General features: G+C 37.4%; 1 protein-coding gene across 2 annotated transcripts; it reads left to right on the top strand.

Moving 5' to 3' along the window:
* Positions 1–205: 205 nt before the first annotated feature.
* SPP1 (secreted phosphoprotein 1) lies at positions 206–7,999 on the top strand. Of its 2 annotated transcripts, XM_042935937.1 has the most exons (7): positions 206–308; positions 1,398–1,462; positions 1,574–1,612; positions 4,714–4,794; positions 5,089–5,130; positions 6,181–6,459; positions 7,154–7,999. In XM_042935937.1, the coding sequence occupies exons 2-7, from the start codon at positions 1,409–1,411 to the stop codon at positions 7,559–7,561; spliced, it is 903 nt and encodes a 300-aa protein (XP_042791871.1). In that variant the 5' UTR covers positions 206–308; positions 1,398–1,408; the 3' UTR covers positions 7,562–7,999. The 2 variants fall into 2 exon arrangements, with proteins under 2 accessions (XP_042791871.1, XP_042791872.1); XM_042935938.1 differs by lacking the exon at positions 4,714–4,794.
* Positions 8,000–20,231: the final 12,232 nt, after the last annotated feature.

Genomic DNA, 20,231 nt, shown 5'->3' with positions numbered 1-20,231 from the left:
ACAATCCCATAAATGAAAAATCTAGTTAATGATATTGTACGTAAGTAATGTTTTAACTGCAGAGTAGTTTGTGTGTTTGTTTCTTTGTTTTTCTAACCACAAAACCAGAGGGGGAAGTGTGGGAGCAAACGGGTGGGGCAGTGACAAAAAAACCTCATGACACATTTCTCCGCCTCCCTGTGTTGGTGGAGAATGTCTGGAGCAGCATTTAAATTCTGGGAGGTCCTGGCTGTCAGCAGCAAGAAGAGAAGGCCAGGACTGCCACACTGTCCAGGACTGGGCTCTCTTCTCAGCAGCCACAGACCAAGGTAAGCCCGCAGTGCACTGTCCTATATACTCAGCTTCGTTTCAGGGCGAAGGGCAAGTGGTAAGGAAGAGTTTAACTGTAAAGCTGTTATGCAGACTTGTTCTTGTCTTTTCATTGAGCATGCCAGATACATTACAGATTTCCTGGAGGAAAGGTGACTGGCTGTTTTGAAAGCCAGTCATCTATATAACTCAGAAACACTTTGAGTCCTCAAAAGAACTAACACTATTTCTTCCAATCAGAAAAAAATAAACATTCTATGCCCCTTTCAAATGTTTCCATATACATTAGTTTTAATGGACAGATGGTTGTGGAAGCATTTAAAAGGAAAAGGATCTTTAGTGGTAATGTAAGCTAATAATAATGCTATTTTTTGATGATTTAATGTATCCATCCTATTTTCAAGGGGAAAAAAAACCTCCCTGAATATTTTACTTCTGTATTTAGCCGTTAAATTTTTCACCAAAATACTTGTATGACACTATGTAGACTTGTTATCATGAATAGAAAAGCTGTTGACTGTTTTCAGTGTTTTGTTTTTTGTTTCAAATTTCTAGAATGTCTTTCTTAAATAACTGAGTTTTGAGATGGCTTCATTTTACCTAAGTAGTATCTTTTTAATAATTTAAGAATCACATTTAACATGCATGCTTGAAAAATGGAGAAAGCAAGTTTCTTTCTGTAGTTTTATGTTCTTTCTTTTTGTGTTTTTCTTCTCTAAGAAATGAGTATACTAACACTAGCTTATTATTTTAATTAAATTACTAATGATCTTTTTGTAGGTTTAGACAGCTGGAGATATCAGGTAGTATTGGTATAATCCCTGGAACTCTAAATTTTAAAGTTAAATATAGACTCGTAACATTCCTCTCTCCCTTACCCAATAGTGAGAGATGGAGAATAGAGGTGGCATTACAAATATTAACTCAAAAGACCATAGTGAACGAAACAAAAGTTTTCTCCAAAAGGAAGAAAATGTTCTACAAAAAATATATTTTATTTGTAATTATTTTGTAATGTGGTAGCAAACAAAGGTATCACGGTTTTACCCTACAAAGAGATTAAATATTCCTTACAAAATGTTTTGCAGGAAAAATAACCATGAGAATTGCAGTGATTTGCTTTTGCCTCTTGGGCATTGCCTACGCCATTCCAGTGAGTACAGCTGAATCTAAAGGAAATTTCTCAAAATACATGAATTGTGTGCTCCCATGTGCTAAGAACACATTCACATTGTAATCTTTCTTCATCTTTTCTGTTTCAAAGATTAAACAGACTGATTCTGGGAGCTCGGAGGAAAAGCAGGTAAGCATCTTTTAGGTTTATCATGTCCTTAAATTAGTTATGCAGTTGTACAGGAGGCACCACAAACATATTTGTTGCCATTTTACTTATTTTCATAGTCATGCTGTTAATTGGTAAGTACTGACTGCCTGCTTTCAACCCAGGCCAATACTAAGTACAGTTACAGATGGTCCTCAACTTATGATGGTTCAATTTACAAGTTTTCAACTTTATGACGGTGAGAAAGCCATATGCATTTAGTAAAAACCATACTTCAAATTTTGAATTTTGACCTTTTTCTAGGCTAACAATACATGGTACAATACTCCCTTGTGATGCTGGGCAGTGGTAGTGAACTGCAGCCTTCAGCCGGGTACATGATTACAAGGCTAATCACCAATATGCTTTCAACCATTCTGCACCAATACAACTATTCCGTTTTTCACTTTCAGTACAGTACTCAGTACATTACATGAGATATTCAACGCTTCATTATAAAATAGGCTTTGTGCTAGATGCTTTTACCCAACTGCAGGCTATGTAACCATTCTGAGCAGTTGAAGGTAGGCTAGGCTAAGTTATGACACTCGGTAGGTTAGGTGTATTCAATGCATCTCTGTATGACCTACCATATTTTCAACCTGCAATGGGTTTATTGGGACATAGCCCTTTTGCAAGTTAAGAAAGAGTTGGATAGGTTTTAGTAAGTATATGCTCTTAACATCAAATTAGACTTTTTTTTATATAATAAAATAATGCTCTAGGCCATTATCACTTATGTAAGATGAATTCTATGAAGTCATGTGACTTTCTTTCCATGAGTCAACATACCATGCTAGACGTAGAAAACTCCACCCTTTAGTAAGTTTAAAATTTGTCTCACATACTGGATAGTTTGTGTGACTCTAATATTCAAAATATCTTCTAAGATATTTGCTAAGAAGCCCATTATAAAAAGAAAGTCGTTTACACTGTTTAGATCTTGTCAGCTAACTTTAGATAACAATTCTCTACCCAAACAGAAGACCAAATCAAACCCTTTATTATAGCTTTTTGACCAGCACCATAGATGTATGTGCCTCTCCAAAACAGGTGAAACTGTGCCAGCCAAACAACAAATGGGCATTGTCCTGAGGAGCTCAGACAAAAAGGCACAGAGCTCAATGCCAGATGAACAGAATAAAGGCCGTAGAGAGTTGCCTGGGGTCACTGAGAATAGATTGCTTAATGAAGACATTTAGAGAAATATTGCTGTATGCACATTTGGGTGTGCAAGTAGGTGTTATAGGCATGTCCAATTGATTTGAGAAAACAAGTATTGAATCACAATAATAAGCCAGAAAAATTAACATTTCCAGAAAAGATAGAGGTCACACTATTTGAGGCAAGAATTAGTGCTTTTAAGAGAACAAATATGGTACATGAAGCTATGACAGTACAAATTACTAAATGTCAGGGGATTCAACCTTCCAGAATCCTAGAACCTTAGAACTAGTAGGAAATATGGGAAAGTTAATAGGAAACACCTCTGGAGATGAACACTGGTTATTTGTGAGTGTTAGGACTATTAGGGGGTTTAGTCTCCTTACTTTGTTCATCTATATTGTCTCCATATTACCTTGTTTTAAATCATAAATTGAACTTATAAATACATTCTCTATGAGCCCATATTACATGTCTCATCAGGAAATACATATATTAATTATTAATTATATGTAAGTTCTAACATATTTGTATATAATCTTTATATACATATTTGTATATAATCTTTCCAAGAGGGAAACTTGAACTCATCTAGACCGGTAGTTTTCATATCGTTTTTAGGCAAGGAACCCCTTCTTTCAGCAAATGCTTTGAGAGAAGCCCACTGTGAATCTGCTCTGGTTAGAGCCATCCGGCCTTGGGGAAACCCCAAGTGCCCCTGACTGGCTGCCTCCCCGCCCCTCCCCCACTCGGTGGCTGGCTGTGAAAGGGACTCTGTGGAACCACCAGGATTCTCATTCTCAATGACAGGGATGTGAAGGGATTGGCTCTGGGTGATACAGCCCATCAGATGACACTTACTCAGAGCAACTTCCGTTCCTCTGCACTAGGATAATCATTTTCCAGATAAATAACTTGGCTAGAGGAAAAACCATTCATGTCTCTGGCACCTTAGAGCAACAGAACTGTGTGATGATGTTAATATTCTATTTCTGCACCGTCCACTCAGAGAGCAGCTAGACACATGTGGCTATTGAATGAAAAATGTAGCTAGTGCAACTGAGGAACTGAATTTTTATTTTACTTAATTTTAATTAAATAACCACATGTTATATAGCTGGAGGATACCATATCAGACAGCACAGCCTTAGAGAGTTCCCCCTTGTTCCATAGAGCAAACAATGAAGATCACCACTAATTAAGGAACTTCTGCTTTAGCTGTGCTTTATCTGAGAGGAAATTTCAGCTAGCAAGCACAGGACTGCGCAGTATTCAGTATGCACAGAATGCATCAGTGCAAAGAGCCAGTTTGCCTGGATTTGAACCCTGGCTCTGCCACTTTCTACCACTAACCTTCCTTGTGGTTGAGTTTCTCCTGATCTGTAAAATGAGAATAATAATGATACTCATCTCACAGGGTGTTGAGAGGATTAAATGAATAAATATTTGTAAATCACTTTGAAAGAGTGCCTGGCCCACAGTAAGTGCTATGTAAGAGTATATTAAATGAATCTCGGGACACCTGGGTGGCTCAGTTGGTTGGGCATTTGACTTTGGCTCAGGTCATGATCTCGCGGTTCGTGGGTTCCGGCCCCTCGTCGAGCTCTGTGCTGACAGCTCAGAGCCTGCTTCAGATTCTGTGTTCCCCTCTCTCTCTGCCCCTCCCCAGCTTGGACTCTCTCTCTCTCTCTCAAAAATAAATAAACACTAAAAAAAATTTTTTTTGAAGAGTATATTAAATGAATCTGCAATGCAAATAAATGCTAAAAGAGGTATCTAAAGCTCTGGTTGACCATATACATGCGTATTATTCTTATCCATCAAGGTCAGTGAAGTGTAGTTGTTTTTTTCAGCTTATCTCTTAGAGATCCTTTATGTTTCTTTTTTTAATAATGACAAATATACAACATTTTTTGTAGCTTTACAACAAATACCCAGGTGCTGTAGCTACATGGCCAAAGCCTGACCCATCTCAGAAGCAGACTTTCCTAGCACTACAGGTATTTTTAATTTTAACTAATTGTAAAAATTAAATTTTTCACAATTAGAAAACAGCAACAAGAAGTAGCCATCATGCAGGCCATTTGGGCCAGTTAAATGGAGCCTTCTAGCCCTTGGGTAAATGTGAGCTTCGGCTAGCAATTGATCTGGTCAAGTGGCTTCCTCCCACTTTAAGCCACCCACTTTTGAGGCTGAAAACTGAGAACTGCTTGGGACAGCAAAGGCTGACTGTTGAATTAAAATGTTAGGCACGTTTGATGTTCACTGGCTGATATGTGTCCCTCCTTCTTCAGAATGCTGTGCTCTCTGAAGAAACTGATGACTTCAAACAAAAGGTAAGTTCTCACCTCAAATCAGAGGCTGACCATGCCTTAGAGAGATGAAAGAAGCCACTCTTCCTCCGAATGACATTGCCCAGGTTCAAGTCTGACAAGATTCTGTTAGCAAATTTCCCAGTAAGTTGCCAGTGTAAAACTTGCTCAGAAGAAAAACATGTATTTACCAAATGGCAGAAATATCAGATTTCTTCAGATAAGTTTAGGGTGGCAGGAAGTGTTTGCCAATGTCTGTTATTTGAAATACTAAGCCTCTTAACATTTTATTTAAGGTATTTTGAAGGTGTTTTTTCCAATATCCGATAAGCACCTAATTAATGCCTATGAAAGCCAAGATTTTGTCTCTAGGAACATTACTGTTCCTAACATAACTGTTTATGTGACAACTATTCTTTTTATTAGGACTATTAATATATTTGCTAAACAGAGAGATAAGTTAAATTTGTTTTCCTTAAGATCTGTTTGAATATGTTAAGAATCTCTAATTAGGAAAGCTACATAAATAACCCAGTATATTTGCGAATCAGAAGTTTAATAGACATTAACTGGTTAATTTAATTGACAGCTTTGAGCTGCAATTTATCCACCTTTTGTTTATCATGCTAATAAGGAGGTGGTTTTAGGTTTCGGTGCATGCATTAATATATGGGTGCTCCAATATCCTGAGAATTCTTATTTCAAATAGAACAAATAACCTCACAATTATGTATCTGTATTTATTTCATCATTGAATTTGGTCAGTTAAATAATATCTAATATGAACGAGGAAAAGCAATGTTATCAGTTTAAACGTCATACTCACATATATTGCTTGAAATTGTCTATGAAAATAATTGTTTATGGAAAATCAAGCAAAACACCTCAGATTATGATTCCACTATCCTTGTGTTAAAACGAAATTGGAAGATACTCACATTTGCTCCTAAAAGTCACTGAGTACATTGTTCTGAAGGCAAAGATTCTGAAAACAAAATAGTTTGAAAGACACTGTAAAGACTAAGGGAAAATAAAAACCTTTACCCGAATTTTTCTGGCCATCTTGATTTTTAGACCCTTGCAAGTAAGTCCAATGAAAGCCATGATGTGGATGATGAAGACGATGGAGACGATGTAGATAGCCAGGACTCCGTTGATTCCCATGACACAGATGACGACTCTAACCAGTCTGATGAATCTGATGAACTGGTCACTGACTTTCCCACCGATGTTCCGGCAACCCAATTTTTCACCCCAGCTGTCCCCACAAGAGACTCATATGATGGCCGAGGTGATAGTGTGGCTTATGGACTGAGGTCCAAATCTAAGAAGTCCCACAGATATGAGGACCAGGTAAATCCTTTAACAGACACATCAGATATTTATGATTAGAGCCCAATTCTAGGAACTCCAGGTGTGCATATGCACATTCATTCATTCAGTTAGCATTATTAATTTATGACTCTAGAACACAAATATTTTTCCCATTGGTGATTTTATGTTTAAGGCCATGCTATTTCTCCCTAATTTTGCCTCTCAATCACACTGCTCTTTTTCCAAATCCTGGCTATAAAGCATTTATTCTATTCACTTTTTTAGATTAAAGGAAAAAAAACTTTGGAAAACAGCAATTATCTTCACAATATAATGGTCATGTTTTGAAGCTAAATACCTAAGATGAATTGGAGAGTGGCAAATGACACTAAATGTGTAGTGGAAGAATCTGTATTTGACACATAGACTTGCCATTTACTATTCATTTTACTTTTTAACTTTCAATTCATTTTCCCTTTATGTAAAACAGGGGTCATGAGACCTAATTCATAGTCTTCATCATATGCCTAATTGATGTACCTGTTAAATTAAAGGAGATGAATATGTGAAAAGGCTTGGCAAAATGCAAAGTAACATGCTAGTCTTGGTTTTTGCTTTGGCCAAATTTAGACAATTTTTAGTATAAATTGGCCTAAAAGTTAGGAAGCAGAATTACAACACGCCCATCCCTGACTATTCATTTCATCTTTCTTCCATTTGTTCTGTGATTCAGTATCCTGATTCTACAGAGGAGGACTTCACATCACTTGTGAAAAGTCAGAGTACGAAAGATGACTTCAATGCCGTCCTCCTTTCCCACACCGTGCGGCGGTCTCCTGACAGGGACAACAGCCATGTGAAGGACAGTCAGGAAACAAGTCAGGTGGATGACCACAGTATGGAAACCAAGAGCCGCAAGCACTCCAAAGAGTATAAGCTGAAGGCAAGTGATGAGAACAATAAGCATTCCCATGAGATTGGTAGTCAGGAAAGTTCTGATGTCAGCAGTGAGCTTGTTGGCCAAACAGTTCAAAGCAGTGAAAAGGAGCTAGACCAACACGCTGAGAGTGAGGAACAAGATAAACACCTGAAATTCCGCGTTTCTCATGAATTAGATAGTGCATCTTCTGAGGTCAATTAAAAGGAGAAAGTGCAGTTTCTTACTCTGCTTTTAGTAAAAAGAAGAAAAATACATGATAGCAAGATGGGAGACAATATGAAATGTTTATTTCTCAGCTTAGTTGGTGAATGTATATGTATATGGATCTGGAAATAGATACTATTTTTGATCATTCGTTTAGTGTGTCGCTTCATGGTAACATCCTTGTAAACTAAAGCTCCAGGGTTTGGTCTATGTTCTTTCCATGTAAGAAATGCAAACTATCACCGCATTTTAATGTTTGCTATTCTTTTATGAATGGAAATTTATGTAGAAGCAAACAAAATACTTTTACACACTTATAAAAGAGAATATAAAATTTTATGTCACTATAATCTTTTGTTTTTTAAATTAGTGTACATTTGGTTGTGATTACTTTTTGTGTGTGTGAATAAATCTTATACCTCAAGTATAATGAGAGTTTGGTGGTATCTGTGGCTTTTCTTCCCCCCACCCCCAGCTTTATTGACATAAAAATGACATATAACATTGTGTAAGTTTAAGGTGTACCACATGATGATCTGATACACTTATATACTGAAAAATGATGACCACCATAACATTAGTTAACACCCTCTATCTCGTCACCTCCTCTATCCTATCACATAATCATCACTTTTTTGGGTGAGAGCGTTTAAGATGCACTGTCTTAGCAATCGGTTGCTTTTCTTATTTTTATTTTTTCCCACAATTGCCCAGCCGTTAACAAGTGTAACTATTTTAATGAACCTGCTAAACTTAGTAGAGAGCAATCTAGGGTCTTCTGGATTAACTGTACAGTTTCCGGCTGAGCTAAAGTTCCTAGTTAAGGTAACAGAATTCAAGTGGGGGGTGATATTCAGCCAGGAATTCTCCAACCATGCAGGACTCCACAGGCCACATACTCCCTCCCAATGGAGCACCTTTTTCTAATTTTCACAAAGCTGATACGAAAGCTAATGAAAGCCTGTATGCAATATGCAATCACAAATCAATTTTATTGTTTCACTCACCATTAATTTGCTCAGCAAATTTATTGCTTTCTTGCCCTTGGAAGAAACCCTGATAGATTCCATAGCTATTTTTTCCCATAGCTATTTTGATCCCTCATAGATAATAATCAGTTCCCTTGTACTGGAAAATTGTACTGGAAAATTCTTAAATGCAGTTTCAGGTAATAATCAAGATTTTCAATTTCATTCAAAACTAAAAGTTCTGGAAGCCTGAAGTTGAGCAAGCATTTTTAGTTCCATGGCTTGCTCCTCTGCTCTTTCTGAAACTAGAAATCCCATTTGGAAATTTAAAAATTCTTTATTAAATAACTTTTAGGACAAAAGGGGAAAAATTAAGAATTTATAAAAAAGAATTGTATGAAAACACAAAACCAATAGAGTATAGTTAAATCAGTGATCACAGAAAATCCATAGCCTTAAAATGCTGCAGCTACAAACACATTAATAAAAAGAAAATAAATTGAGCTCCCATCTTCAAAATTTGAAAAGAGCAAAAGAAACCAGAAGGAAGGAGATAATAAATAAAAGAGCAAAAGTAATGAGGTAGAGAACAGAAAAATAGTAGAAACTAATAAATAAAAATGTCTTCTGTTTGTGAAAAACAACAACAACATAATAGATAAACCATGAACCAACCCAGGGCGCCTGGGTGGTTCAGTCAGTTAAGCACCCGACCTGGGCTCAAGTGATGATCTCATAGTTAGGGAGTTCGAGCCCCGTGTTGGGCTCTGTGCTGACAGCTTGCAGCTCACAGCTTGGAGCCTGGAGCCTGCTTCAGATTCTGTCTCTGTCTCTCTGCCCCTCCCCTGGTGGCGCTCTGTCTCTCTCTCTCAAATATAAATAAAACATAAACATTAAAAAAATTTTTTAAGTAAAAAAAAAAAATAAAAACCACTAACCCAATAAAGGAAGAAAGCACAAATAAGAAATAAAAACAAGGAGATAACCAATGAAAGGTAAATTTTTAAATATCAAAAGACTACTTTATACAACTCATACAAATAAAATGGAAAACCTATATGAATTGGATTATTTTCTAGGAAAATACAATTTACCAAAATTGACCTTGCTATACATGGAAAGCATAAATAGACAGATTTCTATAAAGGAAAGAGAAGAAGTTATCAAAGAACTAACTGTAAAAATTAGACCCAAATGATTTTACAGGGGAATTCTATCAAACTTTCAAAGTCCAGATAAGCCCAATATCATTTAAATAGTAGCACAGAGGGAAAACTCTCATATGATCTTTATGAAACAAGTATAATTTTAACACCCAAACCTGGTAAAGATTACACACACACGCAAACACACATAGACACACAAGAGAAAACTATAAAGCAATCTCACTCATGACTAGGAATGGAATAATCCCAAATAATGTAAAATCAAGTTTAAGGAGTGTATCATAATGGAGGGGTGAGGTTATTCCCAGACAACGAAGCTTGAATATTAGTAAATACATTAGCAGTTCATCATGTAGTTAGATCTAAGGAGAAAAATGTTGATTAGATGTGTAGATGATAGAAAGGATTTTGTGTTAGTGAGCTATTACTACTGTGAAAATAGTAACAAACACCCCCGATATCTCAGTGGCTTACCACATCAAATATTTTTCTTTTTTTCACTCTCCAGTCTGTGGGTTGGCAAGGGTGGTTATGCTTGAGGCTGCAGGACGGATTCAGGTCTACTCCATATTCTCCTCTATTTGGATCATCAACTACTCAGGGCATGTCTTTCTGATGGTAGAGGCAGAAACACAAAAGGGGTGAGTAGAAACATATGATGCTTTGGACTCTGAACTTGACAAACTACTACTGTTGATCAAATTCCATCGTTTAAAGCAAGTCACATGCTCAAACCCAAAACCAGTGTATAGGTAAGTAGTCTCTCCCAACAATATATATCATGATAGAAGAAGGGAAAAAAGAAATAATTGTGAACACATAATAAAATGTAGCATAGCTTTTGACAAATTTTAACACTCATTCTTTTTTTTTATATGAAATTTATTGTCAAATTGGTTTCCATATAACACCCAGTGCTCATCCCAACAGGTGCCCTCCTCAATACCCATCACCCACCCTCCCCTCCCTCCCACCCCCCATCAACCCTCAGTTTGTTCTCAGTTTTTAAGAGTCTCTTACGTTTTAGCTCCCTCCCTCTCTAACCTCTTTTTTTTTTTTTACTTCCCCTTTCCATGGTCTTCTGTTAAGTTTCTCAGGATGCACATAAGAGTGAAAACATATGGTATCTGTCTTTCTCTGTATGACTTATCTCACTTAGCATAACACTCTCCTGTTCCATCCACGTTGCTACAAAAGGCCAGATTTCATTCTTTCTCATTGCCACGTAGTATTCCATTGTGTATATAAACCACAATTTCTTTATCCATTCATCAGTTGATGGACATTTAGGCTTTCCATAATTTGGCTATTGTTGAAAGTGCTGCTATAAACATTGGGGTACCAGTGCCCCTATGCATCAGCACTCTGGTATCCCTTAGGTAAATTCCTAGCAGTGCTATTGCTGGGTCATAGGGTAGATCTATTTTTAATTTTTTGAGGAACCTCCACACTGTTTTCCAGAGTGGCTGCACCAGTTTGCATTCCCACCAACAGTTAACACTCATTCTTAATTTCATAAAAATAAAATTAAAATTAAGAGATACTTTCTTGACATGATGAAATGTTTCACATCTCAGCTCAAAAACCAGCATCACACTTAATGGAGAAACAATAGAGGCAGCATTGGAGATAAGAGCCAATGATCACAAGTATATAGATGCGTAAGATTTGAGAAAGAATTAAATTATATCTCTATATAGATCATGTAATACTACACCTAGAAAACAGAACCAGTACTGAACAATTTCTGTAAGGTACCATAATATAAAATGTACCTGAAACACACATACCAAAATACAAACAGTAACCATTTAAAGATATGTCATTTAATATCAGAACAAAACCAGGGCACCTGGGTGGCTCAGTCGGTTAAGCATCCGACTTCAGCTCTGGTCATGATCTTGTGGTTTGTGAGTTTGAGCCCCGCGTCGGGCTCTGTGCTGACAGCTCAGAGCCTGGAGCCTGCTTAGGATTTTGTGTCTCCTTCTCTCTCTGCCCCTCCCCCACTTGTGTTCTGTCTCTCTCTGCCTATCAAAAATAAATAAATGTAAAAAAATAAAAAAAGCTATATTAGAAAAACTGTGAAACACTTCTGTAAGCCAAAAAAGACTTGAATAAATGGAAAGACATCATTTGTTCTCATATAGGACAACTGAATACCACAAAGATGACAACCCTCCCCATGCAATATATAAATGTGATTCCAATTAAAATGAAGGTAAACTTTTTCCTAGAGTTATGCAAACTAATTCTAAAGTTCATGCGGAAAAATAAACATACAATAATGGAAGGGAAATAAAAGCAGTAAGAGAGGACTAGCCCTAACAAGTATTAAATCAGGCTATAAAGCCTCTCTAATAAAAATACTGTGGTACCGGGGTGCCTGGGTGGCTCATTTGGTTAAGCGTCCGACTTCGGCTCAGGTCATGATCTCACGGTTCATGGGTTCGAGCCTCATATCAGGCTCTGTGCTGACAGCTCAGAACCTGGAGCTTATTTCAGACTCTGTGTCTCCCTCTCTCTCTGCCCCCGCCCCCCACTCATGCTCTGTCTCTTTCTGTCTCACAAATAAACATTAAAAAAAAATACTGTGGTACTGGCAAACAAATAGAGTGGGAAGGGAGTAGTAAATCTAAAAACCGACCCAAGTACCTATGAAAATTAGTATATGGCATCTAAGATCACTTGGGAAAAGATGGACTTTTAAATAAATGATGTTGAGTGACTGGATACCCATTTGGGAAAAGATAAAATTGGGTCCATAACTCACACTGTACATCAGAAAAATCTCCAAATAGACCAGAGATGTAAATTTAAAAGGAAAGTATAAAGGGCACCTGGGTGGCTTAGTTGGTTAAGCATTCAGCTTCAGCTCAGGTCATGATCTTGCAGTTCTAGAGTTTGAGCCTGCATCAGGCTCTCTGCTGTCAGCGCAGAACCCTCTTCAGATCTTCTGTTTCCCCTCTCTCTCTCTAGCCCTCCCCCCCACACTCTCTCTCTCTCTCTCTCTAGTGTGCGCACGCTCTCTCTCAAAAATAAACATTAAAAAAATAAATAAAAGGGAACTATAAAACCATTAGACAAATACACGAGGGAGTTACTTTATAACTTGGGTGTGGGAAAAGCTTTTTAACTATGAGAAGACCCAATCCCCTATCACCTGCTATAAACTAAATGTTTGTGTCCCTCCAAAATTCATTTGTTGAAACCTAATCCCCAACATGAGGGTATTAGAGGTGGGGTTTGTGGGAGGTGATTAGGTCATAAGAGTAGAGTCCTCATGAATGGGATCGATGTCCTTATAAAAGAGACCCCTGAGAGCTCCCTGGCCCTTTTCACCATGGGAGGACAAGGGAAGAAAATGGCTATCCATGATCCAGGAAGCAGGCCCTTACCAGACACCAGCTCTACTGATGCCTTGATCTTGAATTTCCCAGCCTCCAGAACTGTCAGAAGTCAATATCTGTTGTTCATAAGGCACTGAGTCTTTTTGGTACTTTGGTTACAGTAGCTCAAACAGGCTAAGACACCACCATCCTTGAAGCCATCATTAGTGAGGTACAGCAGTCCCTTGGGACCCGCTTCATTTAGCACTTCATCACAATCAACCACAGGTAATAGCTTTACTAATTGTGTTGTCCCTGCCTGACAAAATACAAGCATCCCTTTTCCCACTGGCGAGCAGCTTAACACTATGCTCAAATCCAAACACATACCGATTTAATTCAGAAACTGTATCTCTGAATGGTGGCATCATTCAAACACTATTCTCTCAACTGTACTAGTCTGGGTTCAATTAGACAACAGGAAACAGACTACTAATTTGAACAGGGAAAGTTTAACATAAAACATTATTAACTAGAAACAGAATATTAACCAGATGAGATAAAAGAGAACCTAAACAGCATCACAAGGCTAACAGTACCCAAATAAGGGACAATTTGCAAAGAGGGGCCCTCTCCCTAAAACTGAGATTCAGACTTCATTAGAGAGAATGTAGCTATAGCCCAGGAGATGGTAGAGAAGTTTGCTACAGCTGATCCATAGCTGGTGGGCTGAAGTTGGCAAACAGGACACTTCCCACTGGAGATCCAGGAGACTGATGCCAGCAAGCAGGAAACCACGGGCCACCACTGCAGAGCAAAATACTGCAGGCCCAGGTGCCAGAAAAACTAACTGGAGAGTGACTGCCACTGGGCGTTCTTGCACAATGCTTGCACAGGAGGAGCAAAAAAGAGAGGACACAGGCCAGCAAGAGAAGCCTGTTTCCTGCAGTGTCCCTCCAGTGCCATCTACTGACAAAGCTTCCCATTGTGCCAGCTGGCAAAGGAAGCATGTTTATAGGGTCCCATTCTAGTATTACAAAGCAGGACAGCAGTAAACTGATAGCTGTCACAGGCTTTGGGGGTGGGGGGGAGCTGATTCCTGTTCCTTGGGTAAAATGAGTAAAAAACGAGCCAGGGAAATCTCTTCAAGGATAGAATGCAAGGGAGACCTCAAACACAAAATGGGGTCACAACCGAGGGACTCAAGACCCAACTTGAGGATTTCCATTGGCCAAAACTGGAGTAATTTGAGAATAAAAAGAATAATGGCAAAAATGAATTCTAACAGACTGAAATTTTTTTAGTTTCATTAGTATATAGTGTACGCATAGAAGAAGGAAAGATCTTCTTTACAGATGAATGCCAACTAATAGTAAATGTAGACAGGATGATGAAATTTGAAAATCATTTTGCCACCCACAGTGTACTATTGATTCAGGAAATGACCTCTAATGAATGTTAAAATAATTGCACGAAATGTCACTGGCAACAAGATTATCACCTGGTCTTAGAAGATCATCCCACAAATTAGTAATTCCAAAGGAAGAAGAGATTTGGTGGTCACCACGTTCATCCAGGAATCAAACTTAGCTTCACAAATGGGACGACTGGGTATATGTCCTAATGTCATGCAATAAGAAACATGCACCATCACCTGTGAAACGTTTTTGTAGAAAAATGTTTAACAGAATCAAATCATAAGAAAACAAACAGACCCAGAGTTTGAGTTACTCTACAATGCAACTGGTCTGAACTTTCCAAAAAGTTAAGTTTCCAGATAAAATACAGAACACTGTGTTAAATTTGAATGTCAGATGAATGACAAGATCATCTTTTAGTGTAAGCATGGAATATATTATACTAAGGGATGATTCATTGTTTAGCCGACATTCAAATTAACTGAACATTCTGTATTTTTATTTTCTAAATCTTTCAATCCTGGAAAAGAAGGGTGTTAAACTATTCGAGATTAAAAGCATAAACGGGCATAACCAAGGGCAAAACATGACCTTTGTTGGCAGCTGGACTGAGAAAGAAACAAGACTATAAAATACATTTTGGGGACAATTACAGTAATTTGAATATACACAGTACGTTAGATGATATTGTGGAACTATTGTTAATTTTCTTAGGTGTGATCATGGCATCATATTTATGAAATGAATTTCCATATTCTTCAGAAATGTATAAATGAAATATTTAGGAGTGATGTGCCATGGTTTTTGTAATTTACTTTCTATTGATTCGGGGCGGGGGGGGGGGAACAGTACACAAGCTAGAGAAACTAATGTGGCAAAATGTATTATTCTTTCAATTTTTCTCAAGGTTTTGAAATGTTGAAAAATTAAGGGTAGGAGGAAAGAGCTAGTAGAATAGAAAAATTTATGATGAATAATGTCCTTAAAATAATTCTTGGGCACCTGGGTGGCTCAGACTGTTAAGCGTCTGACTTTGGCTCAGGTCATGATCTCACAGTTCATGGGTTCGAAACCCGCATCAGGCTCTGTGCTGACAGTTCCAAGCCTGGAGCCTACTTCAGATTCAGTGTCTCCCTCTCTCTCTGCCTCTCCCCCACTCACACTCTGGCTCTCTATCTCTCTCTCTCAAAAAAATAAATATTAAAAAAATATTTTTAATATCTTATACATTGATACAAAAGTATTAGAGCAATTCCTTCATGGCTTACTTCTTACATAAAGTCAAGGAAAAGGAATTAATACATTTTTATAAATAAAAAAACTGTTTAAACTGTGTCCTATCACATATGTATCCATTAATAACCCTGTAGACACTCACTTCGGACGCAATCTGACAATCTTATCATCCTTTTTCCATGTCAATAGCATAACCTAACCAGGATTTGGAACTATTTTTTACTGGTCCCTGGCACAGCCTTTTCCTGCATCTCATACTCAATTTTTCAGGTTTCTAGTAACAATGGTTCCAAAGAATGTTTGATTGTAATTATAACGGTAACAACAAAACTCCCCGGGGGGACAGTCTCCCCTGTGGAGCAGGGCAGAGGCAAATAACTAAAGCAGTTCTGTTATCGATCTGCACTCAGCAGGCAAAAAAAAGACTTTAAAACCCTGTTTGTAGAGATTGAAGAAAAAACTATTTTCTACTTCACAATTTAATGAGGCAGTTTTTTACACATCTTCAATTTAGTGAATTCACATACTAAAGCATTATGTATTGTGTTCTCCACTTGCAACATCCAGAACCAGAGTACACATTCTCTAACACAGTATTGTTTAACTGCAGTATTGTTTCCATGCGGTCTCTTTGACTTCATCTATTTTATTCCAAACACCTTAATGATTCATGTCTGACTAATCTAATCTGCTTGTTTTAATCCAAAGTGCAGCTACATATTGCATATTAGGTCCAAATCTCCAATAATATACGCCCCTCCACCCCCAAGTGCAAACAAATAAATGTGGGAGATCCATGAGGCTGAACATACTCACCTAGTCAAATTGAAAGCAAAGGTCAGCAACTAAATAGACAAAAGCTCAGTTGCCTTTGAGAAACTACCAAAAGAATATGGGGCAGACCTAAGGGAAAATTCAAAAGAAGTGTCCTAAAGGTGACCTAAGTATTACCACCACCACTTATATCATATCAAGGTGATACTTTGAAGTTATTATTTGGATATTATTGAGTAAAAGTACAGAAGTTTTGCATGGAAATGATATATCCAACTTCTTGAAGGTGAGAAAGGGTGAGGGGAGGCCTACCCCTAGGTAAAACTCAAATACCTAACTTTCTCCACACATCACCCCTCCTTCTAGATACTGATGGTGGAGAGGAAGGGGATTAAGTGCTAAGGCTGACATGTTCTTCTAAAGAAGTCCCCCATTGTCTTAGTCTGTTAGGGCTGCTATAACAAAAATACCACAAACTGTGTTGTTTATAAATAAGAGAAACTTATTTCTCACAGTCCTGAAGGCTGAGAAATCCAAGATCATGGCACCAGAAGATTTGGTGTTTGGTGAGAGCTCTGGTTCATAGACAGCCATCTTTTCACTGTGTCCTCATGTGGTGAAAAGGACTAGGGATCTCTCTGGAGCCTCTTTTATGAGGTTGGTCATTCTGGGCTGAACCCTCCTGACCTAATCACATCTCCCAAATCCCATCACATTGGGATTAGGATTTTAACATATGAATTTGGTCAGGGAGGGAGGCATACAAACAGTTGGTTTGTAGCACTTATCCTCCAGCCTCAAAGCATTTTGAGATGGGTCAAGCAGAATACAGGCAGACTCTCCCTGGCAGTGTGTCCAAAGCCCTTCTGGAGGTGTCAGATCAATAATCTAACCTAACTTAACAAACTAGACAAACAAGGGCAAAACAAACCCAACACAAGCAGCAGGAGGGAAATAATAACTATAAGAGTGGAAATCAATGAAAGTGAAAACAGAAAACTAATAGAGAAAAGTAATTAAACAAAATGCTGATTCTTTGAAAAAGAAATAAAATTGAAAATCCTCTAGCAGGATGGGCACAAAAAAAGAGAAGACATAAATTATGTCAAAATCAAATAGGAGATTACAACAGATCCTGCAGCCATTCAAAGGGTAATAAAGAAATACTACTGTTAGGAGCTAATTGTGCCCCCCCCCCCCAAGTATGTTGAAGTTCTAATTCCTACATCTATGAATGTGGCCTTGTTTGGAAATTGGGTCATTGCAGATGTAATTAGTTTAGTTGAGATGAAGATATACTGAGTAGAGTGGGTTCCTAATCCAACATGACTGATGTCTTCATAAGAAGGCAATTTGAAGACAGAGAGACACACAGAGAGAATACCATGTGACACCAAAGGCATCACATGTGATGTCACAGGTCACCCTGTGACACCAAAGATTGGAGTGATACAGCTGCAAGCTAAGGAATACCACGTGTTCCTAGCAAATCACCAGAAACTAGCAAAAGGAAAGCAAGAGTTCCATTATAGGGCTCAAGAGGAAACAAGGCCCTAATGATACCGTAATTTTAGACTTCTGGTCTCTAGAACTGTGAAACAACACATTTCTGTTGTTTTAAACTGCCTAGATTGTGATATTTTATTACAACAGCACTAGCAAACCGGCACATCTATGAACAATTTACCTTCCTAAGGGGTAAAGAAATAGAAGAAATAAATAAAGAAGAAATTTCTCGGAAGAAATAGAGCAACTCCTCAAAATCAACAAACTACCAAAACTCTGTCAAGATGGAATTGATAGGGGCGCCCGGGTAGCTCAGTCAATTAAGCATTCGACTTCGGCTCAGGTCATGATCTCATGGTTCACGGGTTCAAGCCCCTTGTCAGGCTCTGTGCTGACAGCTCAGATCCTGGAACCTGCTTCGGATTCTGTCTCCCTCTCCCTCTGCCCCTCCCCTGCTTGCACTCTGTCTCTCTCTCTCAAAAAATAAACATTTAAAAAAAAATTTTTTAAAGATGGAATTGATAACCTGAATATTCTTACAGCTGTTAAAGAAATTCAGTTTGCAATTTAAAAACTCCTGAAAAAAAATCTCTAAGCTCAGATGGTTTCACTGGAGAATTTTCTCCAACACTCAAAGAAGAATTAACACTACTTTTACATAATCTCTTCCAGAAAATAGAAGAGGACAGAACACTTCCCAACTTACCTTATAAGACCAATATTACCCTGATATCAAAAGGAGACAAAGACAGTACACACAAAAAGAAAATTACACACCAATATCTTTCAGGAATATAGGCACAAAACTCCTCAACAAAATGTTAGCAACAAAATGTCAAACACAACAATGTGTAAAAACAATAGTACATTGTGACCAAGTGCATTTCAAACCAGGTACACAAAGCTTGTTCAATATATGAAAATCAAACAATGTATTTTACCATATTAACAAGCCAAAGGGGAAAAAAAAAATCACACAGTAATATCAATGATATAGTAAAAGTGTTTGACAAAATCCAATTCTCATTAATGACAAAAACTCTCAGAAAAACAGGAATGGGGGGAAATTCCTCGACCTTATAAATAGCATCTGGAAAAATCTACAGCTAATACCATTTTTAAGGAGGAATGCTTAACACTGAATGCTTCTACTCTAAGAATGGGAAAAAAAGAATGAATGTACCCTTTCACCATTTTTATCCAACATATAGCCCTGGAATTTCTAGTCACTAAAATAGGCAATAATAATAATAATAATAATATTAAATTAAAAAGTAAAGAGCATGCAAATTAGAAAAGAAAAAATAACACTACTTTCAGACAAAATGATTTGCTGTGTACAGAATACCAAGAAACCTACAAAATGCTCCCAGAACAATGAGTTCTGTAATACTGTAGGATTTAAAATTAACACACAAAAATCAATTCAATTCTTGTATACTGACAATAAACCAGTTAAAACCAAAATTGAAAATGGTGCCATTTATACTTGCTCCAAAAAAAGAGAAATATTTAGATATAAAACTAAGAAAATATGTATAAAATCTGTATGCTGAAAGTTACAAAATGCTGACCAAAAAAAAAAATGACCTAAATACTTGGGGATTCACAAAATGCGATATCAAAAAAAAACACCAAGCAATCTAATTAAAAAATGGACAGGGGAATGAATAGACATTCTTCCAAAGAAGATATACAGATAGCCAACTGGTACATGAAAAGGTGCTCTACAGCACTAATTATCAAGGGAAATGCAAATCAAAACCACATGAGATACCACCTCATACCTGTTAGAATGACTATCATCAAAAAGACGAGACATACCAAGTGTGGTGAGGATACAGAGAAAAGGGAACCCTTGTGCACTGTTAGTGGATATATAAATTGGGAAAACAGTAGGGAGTCTCCTCAAAAAATTAAAAACAGAACTACCATATGATCCAGAAATTCCATTTCTGTATATTTATCCAAAGGAAGTAAAATCACTATCAATTCATCAGGAAGATATAAAAGTTATAAATATATATTCACTCATCATTAGAGCACTTAAACATATAAAACAAGTATTAACAGAACTGAAAGGACAAATAAACAGCAATAAAACAATAGCAGAGGACTTCAATATTCCACATTCAACAATGGATAAATCATCAGACATAAAATCAATAAGGAAACAGTGGGCTTGTATAACATTATAGATCAAATGACCATAACAGACATTTATAGAACATTACTTTCAACAGCAGCAGAATATACATTCTTTTCAAGCACAA

This window comes from Panthera leo, chromosome B1 (assembly GCF_018350215.1).
Source record: "Panthera leo isolate Ple1 chromosome B1, P.leo_Ple1_pat1.1, whole genome shotgun sequence".
Classification (NCBI taxonomy): Eukaryota; Metazoa; Chordata; class Mammalia; order Carnivora; family Felidae; genus Panthera; species Panthera leo.
The sequence above is the reverse complement of the archived record's forward strand: the minus strand, read 5'-3'. Positions and strand labels throughout refer to the sequence as shown.

Bases quoted from the DNA above. Each gene is read 5' to 3' on its own strand.
- SPP1 (XM_042935937.1), top strand. From the start codon at position 1,409: ATGAGAATTGCAGTGATTTGCTTTTGCCTCTTGGGCATTGCCTACGCC. The intron at 5,131-6,180 runs GTAAGTTCTCAC...CTTGATTTTTAG, and splicing joins CTGATGACTTCAAACAAAAG to ACCCTTGCAAGTAAGTCCAA. The intron at 6,460-7,153 runs GTAAATCCTTTA...TCTGTGATTCAG, and splicing joins CCCACAGATATGAGGACCAG to TATCCTGATTCTACAGAGGA.